General features: G+C 37.8%; 5 protein-coding genes across 8 annotated transcripts in view; 1 reads left to right on the forward strand and 4 right to left on the reverse strand.

The window, feature by feature from the left end:
* The window catches only part of LOC135163647 (somatomedin-B and thrombospondin type-1 domain-containing protein-like), a 36,663-nt gene extending 28,701 nt beyond the window's left edge, over positions 1 to 7,962 (reverse strand). Inside the window, exons 1-4 of one of the 3 annotated variants that reach the window (XM_064123249.1) lie at positions 7,824 to 7,962; positions 7,570 to 7,669; positions 7,234 to 7,460; positions 4,558 to 6,154 (exon numbers count right to left, since the gene is read on the reverse strand). In XM_064123249.1, the coding sequence (XP_063979319.1) occupies positions 4,558 to 4,801 (244 nt within the window). In that variant the 5' untranslated portion in view covers positions 4,802 to 6,154; positions 7,234 to 7,460; positions 7,570 to 7,669; positions 7,824 to 7,962. Of the gene's footprint in view, positions 1 to 4,557; positions 6,155 to 7,233; positions 7,714 to 7,823 lie in introns of all 3 variants that reach the window. The other 2 variants (XM_064123251.1, XM_064123250.1) reach the window with 2 other exon arrangements.
* Positions 7,963 to 8,202: 240 nt separating this feature from the next.
* Positions 8,203 to 10,571, forward strand: LOC135163642 (cyclin-L1). The gene is made up of 4 exons (XM_064123242.1): positions 8,203 to 8,427; positions 8,714 to 8,898; positions 9,162 to 9,746; positions 10,251 to 10,571. Exons 1-4 carry the CDS (start codon positions 8,203 to 8,205, stop codon positions 10,441 to 10,443), a joined length of 1,188 nt encoding a protein of 395 aa, XP_063979312.1. The 3' UTR covers positions 10,444 to 10,571.
* Positions 10,572 to 10,686: 115 nt separating this feature from the next.
* Positions 10,687 to 15,194, reverse strand: LOC135163641 (uncharacterized). Its single transcript, XM_064123240.1, has 5 exons — positions 14,510 to 15,194; positions 12,875 to 13,255; positions 12,358 to 12,636; positions 11,739 to 12,229; positions 10,687 to 11,043 (listed from the first exon to the last, which is right to left on the reverse strand). Exons 1-5 carry the CDS (start codon positions 14,669 to 14,671, stop codon positions 10,893 to 10,895), a joined length of 1,464 nt encoding a protein of 487 aa, XP_063979310.1. The 5' UTR covers positions 14,672 to 15,194; the 3' UTR covers positions 10,687 to 10,892.
* Positions 15,195 to 15,336: 142 nt separating this feature from the next.
* LOC135163645 (uncharacterized) lies at positions 15,337 to 16,855 on the reverse strand. Of its 2 annotated transcripts, none has more exons than XM_064123246.1 (2): positions 16,595 to 16,855; positions 15,337 to 16,444 (listed from the first exon to the last, which is right to left on the reverse strand). In XM_064123246.1, the coding sequence occupies exon 2, from the start codon at positions 16,399 to 16,401 to the stop codon at positions 15,502 to 15,504; it is 900 nt and encodes a 299-aa protein (XP_063979316.1). In that variant the 5' UTR covers positions 16,402 to 16,444; positions 16,595 to 16,855; the 3' UTR covers positions 15,337 to 15,501. The 2 variants fall into 2 exon arrangements, with proteins under 2 accessions (XP_063979316.1, XP_063979315.1); XM_064123245.1 differs by having other exon boundaries at positions 15,337 to 16,449; positions 16,595 to 16,852.
* A 299-nt stretch (positions 16,856 to 17,154) lies between these two features.
* Positions 17,155 to 19,459, reverse strand: LOC135163644 (methylosome protein WDR77-like). The gene is made up of 4 exons (XM_064123244.1): positions 18,848 to 19,459; positions 18,365 to 18,701; positions 17,801 to 18,163; positions 17,155 to 17,565 (listed from the first exon to the last, which is right to left on the reverse strand). Exons 1-4 carry the CDS (start codon positions 18,969 to 18,971, stop codon positions 17,376 to 17,378), a joined length of 1,014 nt encoding a protein of 337 aa, XP_063979314.1. The 5' UTR covers positions 18,972 to 19,459; the 3' UTR covers positions 17,155 to 17,375.
* Between the last annotated feature and the right edge of the window lie 361 nt (positions 19,460 to 19,820).

Below are 19,820 nucleotides of genomic sequence, written 5' to 3' on the forward strand. Positions count from 1 at the left end.
GGTCCTCTTGAAAAAGCCCCCAGCTACGACAATGTTCCGCAGGTTCTTTTGGCTAACGATTAACCAGAGATAGAAATTTTTTTTCGCTCAATTCAGTAGTGAATTGGTAAAGCGAGATAAGGCAGTTCTGATTGTCGACGAGTTTTCGAGAAATATCTCGGAATCTAAGGGCGATAGCAGAATTTTTACTACATCCTTTTTTGTGGAGGACATTATGTACTACAACATATGTAATCACAAAAATTTCGCCAGCTCCCTTAGATTCGGAGATATTTCTGAAAAACTAAACTGGGAGATCAGTCCACTATCTCGGTTTTATCATTTCGCCACTGAATTCTATTTTCTCCTACGTTTTTTGTTTTTTTTTTTCTTTTCTTTTTTAGGGGAAAGTTTTAGAACCAGCAGAGGTAATTTCATGGCGAAATTTAAGGAGCAGGGGGGAGGGGGTGAACGTTTTTTTTGCGGGAGAAAAAGAGGAGAAAATAGGGTGAAGAAATCCGAATGAAAAAATTCTGGTAAAGGATTAATTTATGAATGTAATTTTGATCTTTAATTAAGGGACGTTGACCTATTCCTCGTTTTATAAAAAGAAAAGGAAAAAGTTTTGTTTTAATTAAAATGAGAAAATTACTGCAGGTAAATTTATTGTGTCAACAGTATTTGTTTTTCGATTCAATATCGAATTTTGTGTCAAATTTAATAAATCGATGTAACATTTTATTCGTCTCACTGTTGGGTAGAATATTTGTTCTTAGAAAGGGAAAAAATTAGATGAAGAAATCCAAATTGGGAAAATTTCAGTCACTTTGCTTTGATCTTTATATGGCATTTAAAATGTATGGAGTATTCAGGTGTAAAGGGGAAAAATGAATAAATTTGCATTGAGTGGGGATAGAGGTGAAGACAAAGGGGGAAATTACATTCTTTATGTATGGAATAATGTTTTTTAGATTTAAGGGAAGAATGAGATACCGGCATTAATGACAAAATTCTTGGGTTTTGAACTTTTCACTAGGGGCGTACGAGGGTATTGATTTCAAGGAAAATTACAGAGATAAACGGGAAAACGTTTTCCTTCCCACAAAAATGTTTACACAAATTTGATTTTATTTTAGTTAATTATCCCAGGGAAACAACTATTAAATAATTAATGGAAAATCTGTCTATATTTCTCCACGAGCTCAGAAACGTGCCAATGTAAAATTAGCTCTAAGAATAATATGTAGCAATGAGACAAAACGAGACTGCACTACTAGGGGTTAATGGGAAGGGGAAACAAAATGTAAAAACCCGAAAGGGTATACATATGGTCAATAAATTAATTAATTAATTAATGAAAAAATAAAATTTACAATGAACTTAATGAACACGTGGATAATAATTTATGCAGCTGCGTACCGACGATTTTTAAAGTTATTTTTCCTTTTTATTTCATTAGTTCATCAGCAAAAAAAAAATTGAAAATCGATTTTGAAAAATCTGTTGTATATTCAGTATATTTTAAGATTTATTCTTTATTATCTGTACGGATTAGAAAATCCACAGATTCCTTATTATTAATAATCTTCAAAATATCTTTTTGTTCTTTTATTATTTAAACAGCTACACAAAAAAAAATTTTAGGTCAAAAAAAAATTACCCTCCCAAGTCTAAATTTTCCACCAAAACTTTACCTAAAAAGTGGTTGATGGTCACTTCATCCCCCCTTTCACCCTCTAGAGGTCTAATTTTTACCGAAAATTTCTTTCCCCCAAAGTTAACAGACAAATACTTCCAACATAAGCTTAAACGTTATCCCTAAATCCCTAAAAACATTATCCATAATCACTTCTACCTATCCACTACTCCCACCCTTACACTTTTCCAAAACCTCTCTAAAACCCATCCCTTCATGACGCTACCCTATTCAGCTCCAAACTGCCCACTACACGAGCAACGTCTACCCATTTCCGAATAATATCTCCCTCTCTTATCATCTCCACTTGTAACAATTTGACTGCCTTTCCGAAGGAACATTTAAGCCTATTCGACACTTGAGTTTTAATATAAAACAAATCAGAGAGCTTTCATTTGGCCGTAAAAACGTCTACAACAATCATGACACAGTAACAATTTCAGACACGAGAGAAATTGTCAAAAAAATCCCCGTGAAATGACAGTGTCGTCTCTTGAAAGAATAATTCTCCCTAAAAAATCCCCCAGAGTGCATTAAACCGTAGGAAAGAGCACATTTTTTCGCGTACGAATGAAGGCACATCGGGCAGAGCTCCTCCGAGCCTCATAAGAAACATATAATACGCCCACGTCGAGACTCGCGTGCAAAGAAACCCGTGCCACTATCTTTTTTTTTTTTTTTTTTTTTTTATTCCCATTCGAAAAAACGAGAAGAACGAGAGAATCGTTTCGATGCACCTTTTATCCGTTGCTTTGCATTCTTTTTCCCCTCATTTCTTTTTTCCTTATTCATTTCTCCTCTCTATTTTCCCTTCTTTCTGTTTTATTTCAGCCAACCTCCCCATCCCTCCCCCTCCCTCCCTCCCACCGTGGCCTCTCTTTTTTTAGGGTTCGTTCTTCAAAACCGACGAACGCAGACTCCCGCAATTTCGACGAGAGCCATTGTTTGCCCTCGCGTTTGATCCCGTATCCTTTACGCTGCCTACACCCCCATTTCGCCTCTATTGCTTTGTATATAGCGGCTGTATAACCCTATGTTGAGTTTTTAAATGTCAACGTGGGTGTATGAACGCTTGTGTTTTGACACGAATTTTTTTTTCAGATTTTTCTCCTCCACTTTTTCTTAACGGGGCCTTCGCCTTTTCGGGGTATGCTGTGTGTTTTGTCTCCGGTCTTTAGGAGGGAAGGGTGGGAGCTCCACATGTGGAGAGAACTTTTGGATAAAGATTAGACCTGTAGCGGGCGAAATGTGGGATGAAATAACAATCAACGATTTTTTAGGTCAAGTTTTGTTGGAAGAATTAGACGTGGGAGGGTAATTTTTCTGATAAAACTCACATTCGGCCTTCGTTCCACCCCCTGGAGGTGTAATTTTTACCTAACACTTCGTTCGGTGTAGAGAGACAAATGCAATAAAAATGCCGAGATATATATATAGAAAGAATATATAGAACTCACGTATGACACATAAATATATTTTTTTTTTATATTAATAAGTCTAATTAGAATTTTTGAAATATTTTTTACACTTCTCCCCTTTTCTATTTCCACCAAAATCTTCCGTAAATGTAATAAAAATGACGAGACATATATACAAAGAATATATAGAACCCTCGTATGACACATATATTTTTATATTTTTTAAAAATATTAATGAGTCTAATTAGAATTTTTTAATATTTTTTACACTTCTCCCCTTCTATTTCCACAAAAATCTTCGGTAAATGTTTGCTATCGCTGATTAGGTAATAAGCTCCGTCATTTTCACTGAATATTTTTCGCTTGATGTTTGCACAGACGGCTTTCCACGAACTGAATTCTCTCTTCATTATAATCGAAACATGAAACTCAGTATTATCACGTCGACTGTGGAGGGATTTTTTTTTGGCTGCGGAAGGCTTCGGGGATGGGGGAAGGTTATTGATGGGTGGCTATCAATTTTATTTTCGGGTTTTGAGGGGCTCGGAATATTGAAAGCCCCGGGGGTGGAGCTTTTCGTGGGATGTTGTTATTTTTTTTAATTGTCTTGGGCGTAAAAAGGCTCCAGAGAAAAATGTGAGAGTATTATTTTCACGGAGAGAGTTCGCCAGTAAATAATGAGAACTGCATTCCGTGATTTTCTTGATATTTTTATTTTATTGCCGCTACTCACGAGACTTTTCCAGGCTGAGATGGGCCAGTCGAGAGAAAATGGCTAGAAAATTACACGTTAAATCTCAAATGACAGGGATTCGACATTTTAACAACAATAGAGTAGATTTTGACAATACAGGGGGATGGGGGAGGAAGGGAAGCTGAACAATTGGTAATGTTTACTAGTAATTTATCACTCCCGTATGGAGTTATGAATAACACATGTTTGTTGACTGCGGTGAGGCTTCTATCGATACGCAACGAGTAGAAACGGATACCGATTGATAATTTGCGCGTTATGATTGTGATCAGAGAGCTAGAATAATCAGCACGTTCGGATTCTAATTTGAATTAAACATGAGGGGTGCATTAAATAGACGAAACGTTGCGAAACGTTAATTCTTTAACAGTTGGCTTCAGCTCTTTTCAATAATCGATTCGATGGACATCGGACGAATTACTCTAATCATCCATTTAAAATAAAATAACTAGACTGACCATTAACTTTAATACATTAAATTTCCTGAAATTACTGAAAGTGCTCGTGATTTCCATCTGAACGGCAAATTAATTGATCATTAAATTTTTTGATCACACGATTTTCTCAAAATTCTGCATTCTCCGGGGACAGCTAAAAAGAAAAATCTGGAACGTTAAAAAATTGCCGGATCTTCCCGCGAAAAAATTCAAACGAAAAATGGTCAACTCTAGATGTAAAAATTCAATAGTTCGCGAAAACAATGGACTTACCCCCACAAGCTTCTTTAAAATCACTGCAGCAATCTCCCAACTTGAGGCACGCATGATCACAGTAACATGGCTTATCCGTGAGTCCCTGTGACGCCGAATTTATCGAAACTTTTTGCACGACACACGCAGAATCCTTTCCGGAGCAGCAGAGATTGGACTCGCGACAGCTACCGGCCCAAACACCATTCGCCACCCAACAAAGGGCGATTAAAAAAATCCCCAGCGACTCAATTCGACTCATCATAACAAAATCACCGTTTCCTTCAATCAATAACTTAACTATCGATCAATGGACGGGTCGATGCTGGGTTCAGTTGAATTGTCCACAGGTCATCAATTCGATAACTCCCCGTGAGGAACGAGAACTGGGACAGGTGAATGAAAATTGACGAGTTTGTTCGTCTGATTGTTGGGTTTTTTCTAATTTTACATTTTTTCCCCTTCAGTCTCGGGGACACGATATTTTCGAGGATTCTCGGCGGTTCGATGACCCACTGATAGTCCCAGTGAGAATGACCACGGTGTCGAAGGCCAACGCGTCTCCAACTGCGGCTTCCCAGTTGTAGACAGTCTGTTAAGAGTCGAAGCTTTCTCACCGAGACAACCCCACCACTTACTTTCGTTACACCCTGCACTAGTCAGTGACACCATCAGCCGGATTTTTTTCAGTGAATTACTTCATCTGAAGCTGGTGACCACTCAATTCTCTCATCATTACTTTATCCACGCAAATGAAAAAGATTTTCGTCAATTTCGTCGCGAAGTAATGAATGAGGGTTCGTTTAGTTTCGTTCGATGTGAATTATGTCTATAAGGGGTGGTTTTTGAGGAAAAAGACAATAGACATTTTTTGCGGAGAATTTCAAGAGCTTCAAAAAAGTACTTATGATATTTTTCGATAAAACTAGCGGTTTTGAAGATTTTTGCGAAATAACACCGGCGGGTTTTTTATTGGCTCCTGAAGAGTTCAATTAATCGCAAAATTAGTGCGGTAATTAATGAATTTATGACGCAGAGTTATGAGGTATTTTTAAGAAATTGGATGGACGTATTTTCGGACGAAGCTGATATTATTACATTTAAATGCATCATTAATTGATCTTATGACGTTTTACTTCACCTCCGGAAATTAAGCGGAACGCAAATTTTTAATTGCCTCGTCATGACTGTTCGACTGATTAATCATTTTATAACACGTGGTTTCAAATAATTGATGGGTTTAATCTGAATATTTTGATCGATGATTTTTTAATTGATTGATTAATTGATTTTCGTTTTAATCAATTGCTTTTATTCAGCTCTTATCGAAACAAAAATTAATTATGAAGTAATGAATCTTGGTAACGGCCGTGCGTGCAACCGAGTACTGAGGATGGCAATTGTCTCGGGGAGGTGATATCCTCGTACTCCTCGTCGGCGATGTAAGGACCTCTCGCGCATGCTCACATCACTGATATCTTCTCAATGAAGATGATCAAACAGTTGCGATGAAGTAACATTAAACAGTTGATCATTTTTTAAATTTATTTCAACATTCGCCTCTTTGTCAATTCCTGTTTCCATTTTTTTACGAAAAAATATATTAATCCTTTTTCCTCTGCAAAGAAAATATAAATCATAAAATTGTAATTCCATTGAGGAATTACAAATGAATTAATTAAAATAGATGTCTTTCAACTAATAAGAAAATGGAGTGCAATGAGTTGATTTTTTTTCCATTCCCATGGTTTCAGGGAAGGGCATAAAAAATTGATAACAAAAATAATTCCACAAAATTAAAAAATATTGAAAATTTCTATTTTTCCATTTTTGTATTAAAAAAGTGTCTAGAAATACGGAAACTGAGGTAATTACTTCTTCCCAGTATATTTTTAATTTCTGTATTTTAAAACGTCATAAAGTTTGTGATATTTCACGCCGACTCTAATTGATACAAATATTTCCTGCTCTCACACGTGGGAAAGGACTTAATTGCGCTTTCACGTAGGGGTGGAAAAAGCACTTGACCTACACACTGGGGTTCGTTATGAGAGTGACTAGAGAAAGCGTATTATAGGGGGAAAAAATATTGTAAAGGAAACAAAATCCAAATTAATTCATTGGGGGTGTCAATTAGCGCTCAATACCTCATTTGTTTGGTAATTGCTTCATCAAAGGGTTCACTGTTTTCATAAATTCTAATCTGCTGCAAAAAATCCATTAATTATACCTCAATTACTCCCTCATTTATTCATAATTTCGCATTTAATATTAAAAACATGAAAATTTTATTTTTTTCGACTGTTTATTGGATATTACCCCCCTCCCCCGTGTGGGGAGGGGGGATAATATTCAATTTCGCGGTAAGTAAAGTGCACGAAATTGTTTTTCAATGTCAACAATCAGTGGATTACACGGCATACGCATTTACGTAGAATACAAATGACGTGGGAAAGTGATTATAAACCGTTGAATAACGAGAGGAAAGAGACAGTAATATCCCTGGGGGTGAAACTTAATTCTCCGAACGACTACGGAACTGACGAATCTAATAGACTGGTGTAACTGGGACTTCACACCGAATTTCATTACTCGTTCGGAGTCATTCTTAATCAACGCTAAAACATTTTAATTAATTCAGATGTAATCATATTTACTGGGTTAACGATCGAACTTTATGGGGCGAGTTCAATTTACCTTTATGCAGAGTTTTCGACGGTTTGGGGGAGGGATTTGGGGCGATGATTAAAAATCGATGGAGAGTTTGGACATTAATTTTCTTCGATTAATTGCTCTTTTCGAGGGGGAGAATCAGATTTGTTGCCGAGTGGAGTCAATAAAATCGTTAACGATGAGTGAGTGGGAGTCGAATTAGTGCATAACACCAGAGACGAGAGACAAAAAAAGTTGCACTAGACGGTCATCTACAGACGAAACAAGACAAAATTTTTGTTTATTTAAAAACAAGAGGGAATTGCTTGTGAATCAGTAATGACACCATGTCGTCATCACTAATCCACTTGCGCCATGAACCTAATTTGGGTTTAATGGGTGTGCAATCCATCGTTTTTCTCCTGAATCCTTGCCACCTGGACACAGTGAAGGATCACCGTAGGGCGCCAACTTCTGGTACCTGCAACAGTCAAAAGTTGATGGTTATTTCCAGGCCCAGTGTACCTGCAATTGTTGGTGTTCATTAATGAGCTATCGACGTCCCCGGGTAATCCGACTTTTCCTGGTACTCCACGCATACAATTGTTATCAGCTCAAATAAAGAAATCCATTACCTGAATCTCAGTGATGGGAGGTGTGAATAGAATGAGAATTGGGCAGAGCAGGGGAGAAAAGGACTAAATAGCCAGTTACTCCAACGCCTCCAACCCTGGTGACAGATAACATTAAAAGCCGGGTCATTCAGACTTCGGCTGCTGACCACATAACTGCCTTGGAAGTTCCAATGTCTTCTGCTAAAAAAGCAAAGTCTCAAAATTGTGAACTCCCCAAGTGAATGAATATCCAAGTGATTTTGTTACAATTTTGAGAAACTTTTTCACAAGTGTTCACAAGAGAGGTTAGGTGTCTCTCACCTCGGTCGTGGCGTCTCGATCGCAGTTTGGTTCACCTCGGGGCAAAAACAGTGGTAATATCTGAATAAATCAGTGCAACATGAGCTCCAAAGAGAATATTACACCTGGAATAAAATCGCAATCAACGAATGCCAAACCCTACGGTAAAATAGTCCTCACACTCCAGAATTGCCTTCTGCCAGAGGAGAAACTCAAGTCAACGCCGTCACATTTGGACGGTCTTGACGCTGAAACCGAGACTGATTTGAGAATTTTGGGATGTGAGCTCATACAAACAGCTGGAATTCTGCTGAAATTACCTCAGGTATGTTGGAACATAAATAGTAGATCATGAAATTTGTCTACGAGCTCCTGAATTCATTGTTTACGTGGACTACACGTGACATAACCTCAATTATTGAGATTTCAATTGAGCCTGATGTCGACATCCACTCACTTTACCTATGACCTTGGAGTTGTTCTGAGGAGGCTTATGAATTCAGGAAAATTATTCCCCATGTGAATAGCCTCCTAAATACAGAATTGGACAGTAAATATCAATAAAAATTTGATTGTTGACACTGATGTAATGAAGATGAATTTTTTTCAAGGTTGCGATGGCCACAGGTCAAGTGATCTTCCAGAGATTTTACTACAGCAAGTCTCTGGTGAGACACAACATGGAGACAACAGCTATGGGATGTGTCTGTCTAGCTAGTAAAATTGAGGAAGCACCGCGAAGGATACGAGACGTTATCAACGTTTTTAATCACATAAAACAAATGTCCAGTCAGAAGTGAGTCTAAAAATACAATTTAAAGAGAACAATTGAATGAGGATTTCGATATATTCATCAACAAGTGGTCAATAGTCGAATCTGACTTATCTTCTTTTACCATTTCGTTACTAAATCAATTAATACAGCAAATGGGACAGTTTCTGATCCTGTTAAGCTTTATTTTCTAGCTTAAAGACAAAAACAATCGTCGTACAAATTACAATGAAACTTCCTGTGAAATAAATATAAATATTTTTTCCTAATTATCAATTGGTTTTCAGGTCAATAACTCCAGTGATTCTCGACCAGAACTATGTAGCCCTGAAGAATCAGGTGATTAAAGCAGAACGACGAGTGCTGAAGGAATTGGGGTTCTGCGTTCACGTCAAGCATCCCCACAAGATCATCGTCATGTACTTGCAGGTGTTGGGTTATGAGAAGAACCAAGAGCTCATGCAGAAGTGCTGGAACTACATGAATGATTCACTACGATGCGACGTCTTCCTGCGACATCACCCGGAGACAGTGGCGTGCGCCTGTGTCTACTTGGGTGCCCGACAGCTTCGACTGCCTCTCCCATCGTCGCCACCTTGGTTCTCCCTCTTCAAGGTCGACGAAGCGTCTATCAGGGATGTTTGCAGGCGAATCTTGCGGCTTTATTCTCGCACAAGAGTTCGTCCTGAGGAGCTGGAGAAGAAGGTGGAGGAATTGAGGAGACAGTACGAAGAAGCCAGATCGAAGGCCAGAGGTAATGATGCTGATGGACATACGCCGAGTCCACCATTGCCGAAGCATCATAATGCCTGGGGGGGATTCATCAGCAGAAGTGGAACTCATGCAGTGCCTGAAAGGGCTAAATCACCACGGTATGTATTTTCATTTGTTTTCTATTTTGTTTTAATTTTAATTTGATGAGGTTTTTATGTTGTATTTTATTCCATTTATTTTTTGGAAAATTTTGTGGATTTATATAACAAATGTATAGCAAATCATTTCATAATTTTAATTTTTATGATTCTCAAAATTTGATTCAAGATTGAATTGCTCATATAATTAATGTACGTTGACAATTGCAACAATATAAGTTATTGTTGGAGGATAAACATTGAATTTAAATTCATTTGTAAGGAGATGAAGAAGTTCCACAGAATGTTTGTCTGCATTTGTTTATACAAATTGGAGAAGTGATTTCCGAAAAATTTCACGTAAAATGAAATGTAAATTTACCTTAAAAGCTTCAGACAATTAAAAAACCATTCTCCTGTCAATTATTTAGCAATTAGCGAGAAATGCTAATGAGTGCTACTATATATCAGCACTTTTAATTAATAATTTGGCCAGTTCCATTGAATATTTCTCATTTTTTACAGAAAATCGAAATCCTCGGTAACGACATCGTCGTCCACAGCCCGAGAAGAGTCAAGCACGAAGCACTCGAAGAAAAAGAGGTACTCGAGTCGTAGTAGATCAAGAAGCAACAGCCGAGGGAGATCCAGGAAGCCAAAGAAAACTTCAAGACGTAGCTCTGGGAGTCGCAAGTACAGGAGACGATCACGGAGTTGATCGAAATTAGGAAAATAAATGTAATTGGGTAACATTATCATAATTCTCTTTCGAATCATCGAATATTATGCAAGACTTTTCCATTAAAGCCTTTTCATTGTATATAAATAAAAAATAACTCGAATGAAGTTTCGTATTTTTGTTCCTAAATTCATTCTTTTTAATGCCCCTCAAATTCTTCATTAATTCAATGATTTTGTGATTAAAATTGTTAATAAGTAAGCGGAAAATAAGCACAACTAGTTCGCTTCATCCTTCATTCTATTTTTATTTTTTAAGGCCATGCGGTTGAACTTCCTTTCCTCATCATAAAATCGCCAAGACGAGGAGTAAAAATAAAATGAAACAAAATTTTCCTCTATTTAAAAAATAATTCTATCGTTATATTTACATATACACAAGAAAAAAAATCAAAAAATTGTCCATTGGAACAATGAAATACGAATTATTCATTTCTCAGCATTGACGTAGGACGGCCTGCCGGCTAATTCCAATAAATAACGATCGGGGTGATCTAGCCAGTCAGCTGCACTCAGTTTAACCACTCGCTGCCTCTCAGCCTCCTTAACTTGCCATTTTTTAATCTCCAACTGTCGTTCTCTGAGAATGAAAACATGCCACTGTAATGATTCATACGTGTGGGATTCACGCGCATGGGTGATAAGGTATTTACGATGTTATCTCAGGGGGGAGAACAAGAGGATTATCATTATTGATCGGTGATAATGAATGATGAACGACGAGGTGTATGAAAAATTCCAGGTTGCGAAGAACTCCATTGTGTTCTCTTTGTTGATGAAAAAAATGGTGGGAAGGCCGATAGCATGAAATTTAATTTGATATTCTTGATAATTCCGTTGAGAATTTGTTCTTTCATCTACGATTTAATTGTTCATTAATATTCATTGAAATAAATGTCTTTTTATGACTCCATTCCCCCCTTAACCTTTGGATAAAATTTTAATTAAACAATTTGATTCATGAATATATATCACATTCTTTAAATTCATGAAACAATTCCCAATGTTCAACAGATACCATGAAAATCAAATTAACGCATATAGCTATCGTAATCATCTTTAAATTTAGACTTAGTGTCACCGAAATAAACATTTTAAGGTACCATTGAATGATTTCAAATTTTTTTGAGCCATTGCCGAGCAATTAATTCTTGAAAAAAAATGAAAACCAAATCAAAATGAAAGAACAAATCCATAAATCAAATTTGAATTTTAAGCATAATTATAAATGAATAGCAATAATTATTATTATCAATTTTGGAATTGAATTCTCACCTGGACTTACGATCCCCGCATCCCCAAGCCTCGATACTCTTTATCCTGTGTGGTGCACCCCCAAAGCTGACTGAAGCAAAGCTCTGATCAACATTAATATATGGATTACGTGGATCCTTGCCAGCTCTCAGGCCATGCGGATATCCCCTGATACTCGTGTTTAAGTACAACAATTTGGGCCCTTTTTCCACGATTCGGTAGGACGGTTGAAGCTCGATGATGACACAGTCTTCATCTCCCCAATATAAATGGGACTCTCGCCATTCAATGGACGAGCATATGCAGTAAGTAACGCCGTCCTCGTTGCCATTCTCTCCCCGAATAAATACAATCGTCGGGCCCCTGTACCCCAGGATGTGATGGAGGAGACGGTTAGCCCCAGCTCCATGCTGATCACTGGTGTAGAGAAGGGTCCAGTGACTGGGGCATGGATAACTGGAGAGCTTCGACGAAAAAACTGCGGAACTCTCTTTGCTCGGCGACTCTTCAGTCTAGAGTTTGATACAAAAAATTACGCCTTAAAATTAGTTCATTGTTAATCATTACATAATTAAATCAATAATAACTAAATGAAAACTTCAATTGAGACACACATTGAAGCGTTATCTACCCCTCGTACCTGTATAAAACAAAAAGGTAAACTCGTAGACAACAGCCAGACTTGACTCAGTGGTAACATGTTATCTGCTTGCTCGAAGGAAAGTACTTTCTCCAGAACTGGTGTAACTGGGCCAATGTGCGGTTGCAGCTCTTCAGTGGACAAAAGTGCTTGGCCATTTCGGTATGCCGTTGTAAGTACGTGAACAACGTAACGATGAACTCCGTAAACAACTCGTGGACAATGCTGCCAAAGCCAATTGCTGATGAAGCTCACAGAAAGAATTTCTTTTCCATGAAACTGAAATAAAAATGATGCTTTTTATGAATGAAAAGATTGTAGAGCTTGGCAAGAGCGTTGAGAGAGTTAAAAATGAGAAAAATCTTCAGGAAACCGAATAATTAAATTTTTTTAAGGAAAGAAAATAGAGAAAGGAAGAAAATAACGAAAGAAATCCTTCCCAAGATGTCACTAAACTCTTCTAATCTAATCAATTATCTGAAGAACCGTAAATTTTTTCGCATTTCCTCGGACTTACGCAAGAAGTCACAGCCGCGTGGATGGTCTTGTGGACATAAGGACATGTGGTCGATTCGTTGTCCATCGCTAATCGGTAAGAAATCATGAGTAAGTCTCTTAGGCCCTGTGGCGTCACCTCACCACTCTCGTCCATCGTATTAGAGTACATTTTAACATAAATATCCAACACAGTCCTGTCATTCATTATTCCAAGGAGCTTCTCAATCTGCTGTTTGAAGGCTGATGTACCCAGGTGCTTCGTCGTAGCCTTCGACGACTTGTGGAGGTAGCCATACAGCCTTGAAGCGAACTCTGAGTAATGGGGGAATAGGTACTTTATGAATACGTCTTCGGAGACACCATGACCATCGTTATCGTGATGATTGCGCTCCGATAAAATCTGCGATTGAAAAAGTACAAGGATTTAATTATTTGATTACTTGATCATTAAATGTGAATTCTGTCCTTACTATTTTAATGTGATTATATTAATTAATAATGCCATGGCTAATGATAAATATTCCGGCTACGTGGTGACACGTATCACTTGCGGTAAATAATTAAATAAATAAATAAATGAATGACTAAATGGATTAAGAATTCATAACATCTCGAGGGAGGGCGTAACTCCTGAGGTGTTACAGAATTTTAAATGATCTTTATGATCAGTGAGCTCAGCAACAAAATCTTCAGTTTTTTAAAGAGGGAAATCTCGTGGGGAAGTCTCAACATTCTTTATTATCAATAATTACCGAATGTTCCATCAGAATTTAGAATGTACTACGTCGTTAGGTACTGACACTATTCATTTTTTAACCTATAATTTGAATATAATTACGTAATTACCGCGGTAATGAGGGACTCTAACAGCAAAGGTCAGTAATATTTTTTGGAGAGAATTAATGAAAGTGAGATGTCGATCAGTAATTTTATCAAGAATTTTCAGAGAACATTCCTTTCGCATTTGCTTATAGACTTTTTCGTTTTCGAGGCTCATTGCAGAGTTAATCAATTAGTGATCATTAACTGGATAATGAGTCATTCGAAAACAATAACTGAAAGAGTTTTTTGTAGAGAAAAAAATTCTCTGAAAACTTTGAACGTAACATTTTCTCATAAAAATTGTTTTTTTTAATAAAAACTGTTTTTCTTAGGCTAGATTGCATGTTATCAACTGTCTTATCAATGATGAATGACTCTAAACAAAACATTTGTTTTATTTCAATTAACGTTCTGCAACAACTTTTCAATTGTGAGTGGAGTTACAGAAATTCAGAGTGAAAAAAATAATGTATTGCACTTGCATTTTTCAAATTTATCAATTTACCTTTGGGACTAATTATTTAAATTGCAGTTTATTAACTCAATATCAATACTAAAAAATGTTCCAACATTTTCTTGCAAAACCACTTATTTTTCAATTAATTTAACGTTGAGCTCATTGCCATAAATGACATTTCATCAATTTGGGAAATAAAAACCAATTCAGAAGGCACGATAATAATTCAATTGAATGACGATTACTCAAAAAATCATAAACTGTGAATTTACTGAAACTCAGAGTGAAATAAAAAAAAGAGTTTGTATCAATTGCACTTTTAGTTTGTTAAGTTATCATTACATAAAGAATGCAGACGTATGACAAATGATTTACCTTGCTGAGTTTATCAACGGGCCTGAAATGCGTGACAAAATTGTGCTCGATATCGGTGCCCGATGGGGTACGTGACATTGACTTAATATTATTTGTATTATTTGTCATTGTTGCACTCTTTTTGCCAGTTCCATCGGCACTCCGTCCCACATGGTTACCCATTTTAACTTATTTGCTGGTAATTTCATATGGTTTGTTAACGATATTGTTGGATGATTATTGCAGAAATAAGTAACAATACTCCACAGCAGTGCGTAACCGTGTCACAAGCACGAATGAGTGGTGAAATGATACAACACATGTGCCAAGACCCAATGGTGAATTAGTGACGCTGTCGTCGAGTCAGACACAATAGGGACTTTTCACTGTTTTTATTTTTATAACCTATAATTTTTATTTATGTTGTGATTTTTATGTCGATGGATTTTCGGAATTAATACAGACAGTCTGACGGTGGGTGAGTCACTTCGAGGGGGAGGGGAGTATTTTTGAAGAATGAAGTTTATTTATGCGTGGGAGAACTCAAATATATTCGTCTGGGGATAATTTTGTGCAGATGGCGTTGGAACGTATCCAATAGTTTTTTGGAGTTTTTCTGCTCTATCGATTAGAACTCGTTTTTGGAACTGATCCAATTTTTATATTGAACACAACATTCATTTGGAGAAAAGTGACGCCATTTTTTTCATTGTTCCAGAGAAACTTTTTGTATTTTTTTCGAAAGCCATCTCGTCTGTAGATATTTACAAAGGAAAAAAAAGTCTGATCAATGCAAAGAGCTTTCAAAAATATGACTCCCAAATCCCCCAAAAAATAACTTGAAAAAATTTACAAAATGGATGAAATCTTTATTACCAGGACAACATGCAAACGCAAAAATGAAAATTCTTAAAAATCTGAGAGCCTTATCATCTACAATATAAAAACATTAAATCATTCCTACGCACAAACGAAGCTAAACAATCACTCTAATGATGGCATCAACCCTTTTCTCACTGAGTATCAATGACCTTTCCAATGTGCCCCATGAGTGTCTGAAGTTGTCTGACAGTCTCAGGATCGAGAGCTGGGATGTGAGACCTGCGCAGGCCCTCATTAGGGAGTAGAGAGATGATGTTGCCATCCCCGAGAGGCACATTGATGTTGGCAGTGCGTTCCTTGACGATTGACGACACCAGAATGGGGCTTCCCTGCATACTCAGGACCATCTCGCCTTCCCTGGGGCGCCTGAGAATGTTCAGAGGCGTGTTGGGCTTGATCTTGGGGGTGACAGGATTGAATTCAGTCGCTGGTTTTGGCACAGAAGGCGTTACAAAATTGACAACACGAGCTATCGAATTTTCTCGTCTCTCAGTGGATGTACTGGCCTTCACACCCCTCTCAGAGGAAGCACTGGACTTCATGGCCCTCCCAGCTGTGGTTCTCGACGAGCTCCTGGACTTTCTCAGCTTCTGGGTCGTCGAGGTGACCTTGTCAGCCCTCGAGGCCCTTTTCTGATTGTTATTTCCACCCTCTGTGACATAGCCATCGTCCATGGAGGCAGCTGTCTGTCTCTTGACGGGTTTTGGCTTTGATTTTACTGTTGAGGGAACCACGATCACAACTGGAACATCCTCACTTGTCGATGACACGTCGTCGTAGTCCTGCTCTTCTTCCTGCTCCCTCAGAAACCTTGCCAAGTCACCCAGAGTGTACTTACGAGCCTCTGGAGGAATCTTGGAGAGTGTCATGTTTATCTGGTTTGCGAAACCATTGAACATCATCTCAAAATCAGAGTCCATCTTGCGAAAACGAGCCTTCGCCTGTCTGTGGAAGTCTTTTATCAACATGTCACTCTCCTCGAGGTGAGACAGGGAGGAATTGCGTTTGCGAGGCTGCTTTGTACGGGGCATCTTGGAGGTACGATCGTTCTCGGGATGATGGAGCTTTCAAAATCTACTCTGGAATCGTTCACATTATTTTATATTTTTTCTTGCGACTTTGCGATTTTTTCTTCGTGAAACTTCACACGTCAAAACGCTGAACTTTGCAGTGAAAATAATTTGCTACTTCAGTTATGAATGCCAGAGCTTGTGGTAGGCTTACCTTAGAGTCAGCGTGGGATTGTCAATGGATGGTGTTTGTCATCCTCAAAGCACTGCACTTTTGAGGCCCAATTACGCCTCCCTTGACTTTGTTAGTGCTTCAAACGTCAGTCAAATGATACTCCGAACAATTTATCTTTTGTTGTTGTAAAACTGGTCGAAAAATTGCTTTTTATTAATTTTCCCGAGGTCAGTGCAGGATTTAACTGGTTGTAGAGGGCCTGAAGGACGTCTGTAACGTATTTTGAGGTTTGAACAGCTTCAAAACAATCTTCCCGGCTGTTTAGTATCGGATAGATTTCATTGGACGTGCCATTGCGGCCACCGGAAATGAGAACCAATAGAAATTCATGTTTGGAGCGACACGAGCAGGTGCTGCCCCCTTTCGAAAATTTTTAATAGTCATTTCTTTCTACAAATAAATTGAATAAATGAAATACTAATTTAGTGAACCCCTCGTTTTACATAATTACATAATTAATCAGTAAATAATCGATTCTGTACTTTACGTTTCGGTTTCAACGGTTGGAGCAGGAAAAACACTTCGACTGCTTCGACAAATAGAAGAAACGATTTTTTATTATTTAAAGACGTATTTGTTAATCTCTAAATCATAACAAATGTTAATTTTTTATTTAATTCATCTATTTCTTTTAAACTATTGTAACTAAATATGGAATGATGGTAATAACACAATTGATTGGTGTCTAAGTCGCGCAATTGTACAATTACTGGGTAAACGATGAAAAAAATAATTCTGCGGTGTTCGTGGAAGTGTTTCACTAGTTTTTAAGGGTTAGACTGTGTCTCTGGATGGTACTGTCCCATCCACAGGTGAGGAGTTCGTCCTTGGTCCAGGCCAGGCCTCGAACGAAATCAGTGTGTGAATTGTTCTCCAGGAGAAGAGAGAGGTGTTGGGATGTGTCCAGCACTTTGACTGTTGTGTCATTGCAACATCCAGCTAACCAATTTCTAAAAAAGAAATTAATCAGGTAAATGTGTGAATACAATGTTTAAACCATGTTCAATCTCTCTGACTTTTATTAATCACTTCTTCGGAATTAATTTATTCTTCTCTATTGTTTGCAAATGACAATAGCCTCTCTATAAAAAAAATCATGACATTTTCGCTTAAAACCTTGTGATGAATTTTTTTTTGGACGAAGATGTTTTTTATCATGAAGCAATATTAGACATATGTATTTACCTTCTTGGATGGTATTTCAATCTGTGAATGGGTCGTGGAAACTCGAGAGACTTGTGGACTAGTTGTTCAGGCTTGCGTACGTCCACTAATAATACGTAACCATCCTGACCTCCCATCGCCACTTCATGTTCGTTGGTTGGATTGCAGGCAACTGCTGTCAATCCAACCCCATCATCAATTTTGTAGAGTCTACGAGCAGGCTTGGGTATTCTCACATCCCATATAACAGCTTCAGAATCTAAAGAAGTCGACACGAAGGATGAGTCACTCTTGGAGAGGACGTCCACACTAGTTATTATGGCGATGTGAGCTGTTTGGTAGGAGTGTACAGCCAACATTGACGATACTTCCCAGACTTTCAGACTGTAAATATGGTTTAATAACGCCATCAATCTAATTGATCGAGTTTCACGTCGATTGTTATTTTAATAGTTGGGATTGAGGTTGTGGTGACTGATTCTAATGGTCAGATCACTTTTTGAAGGACGTTTGGTTCTTTTGGTTCTTCAATTAGTTCTCTGGTATTTGTGGAAAGGATAAAATCTTCACCAATCAGAATCTTACCAACGATCCACTCCCCCGCTGACAAAATGACTCTTGTTATCGAAAACAGAGAGTGAAGTGACACTGTCATCGTGCTGACAGGTATGTCCCATACTCTGCAGCCCTACAACCCAGCTCTCAGGAGGTTCAACGACATTTAGAATCTGAATGACACCTCCATCCTCAGCCAGAATAAATGTGTGCCCCTCGAGGAAGGCAGCATCACTCACAGTGCTGGTGGTTCTTGTTGCTGTGAAGCTGTTGTTTCTGTCGAGTACTTCTGTCTCATCGAAATACCAAACAGTTCCGTTCCAGTAGCGATCTGTCAGGTTGGCACCTCCAAGGATAGCCTTTTCATCTGTAAACAGTCATTCGCCGTTTATCGTCGTGAATGCCACTTCTAGAGTAGAGGTGTTAATAATCAAATAAAAAAACGTTCTGATGAAAATTTTTAATAATAATTTCATTGGCTCAGATTTTTGATGATTGAAAACATAACCTCACCATTGTAAACTTCAATAAACTGCAGATGTTTATCAGGTACCGGCACGCGATCCCCAGGTGTCATATTCCGATAAATATCGGCATTGGTGTTGGGATTCGTCAGGTATTCGTTCTTATCCATCATCAGTCGACGGAATATTTAATTAATTAATGTTTAAAGACAGAAAATTATTCACTTCACAATAATTTTTGAATGGCTTTGAATTATGACAATGAAAATGCCGGACACGTGCTCTGAGGGGCGCCACAAGCTCAGGGCAGGTTCACATTGACTTTGTCGCATTCGCGAATTTCATTATTTTTGGAGTTGAGTAAAATTCGGGAAAAATTGAAAAATATGTGAAATTCCACTTTGGGATTTTTTATCGAACACATAATTCGCATAATAAATCCGTAATTTTTTTCTGATAATATACATGTTTTCCATTATTATGAGTTGGGCATATCGATTCCTGCATTATCAACTGTCCATTACAACAATCTCTCAATATTCTTTTTTTTGTTGCTCGCATTTCAAATGGGACATTGAGAATTCAAACGTCGATCGAACGCAGGTGGTCATTCTGCAACTGCACCACTGAGGAAACCCCCTTATATTTATCGCCAGGTGGGTGGCATTCCCCACTTGGTTTTTATAATGCTAATCATAAAAATTGCCACTTCGGTGGGACTTCCGCTGCTGCTATGGCGACAGCTCCATGAGGGGATCTACAGGATCAATAAACAGTTCACTGTTATGGGGGAATTGTTCAGACTTTTAATAAATTTTATTCGTCATAGAATATTGTCCACGGACATTTCATCGTTATTTGTTATACAAAAACCAATTAGTAACATCACATTATATTTAATACGGTGATTTGGCCACTGATTTTAGTTTAAAATACTGCAGTTGTAGAATATTTTTGAATTTTTTATTGCAATTTTTTATCAATTTTGTTATTGCAATTTTTTATCTGAGAGTTTCTCGAGA

The sequence above is a fragment of the Diachasmimorpha longicaudata genome, chromosome 6, assembly GCF_034640455.1.
Source record: "Diachasmimorpha longicaudata isolate KC_UGA_2023 chromosome 6, iyDiaLong2, whole genome shotgun sequence".
Classification (NCBI taxonomy): Eukaryota; Metazoa; Arthropoda; class Insecta; order Hymenoptera; family Braconidae; genus Diachasmimorpha; species Diachasmimorpha longicaudata.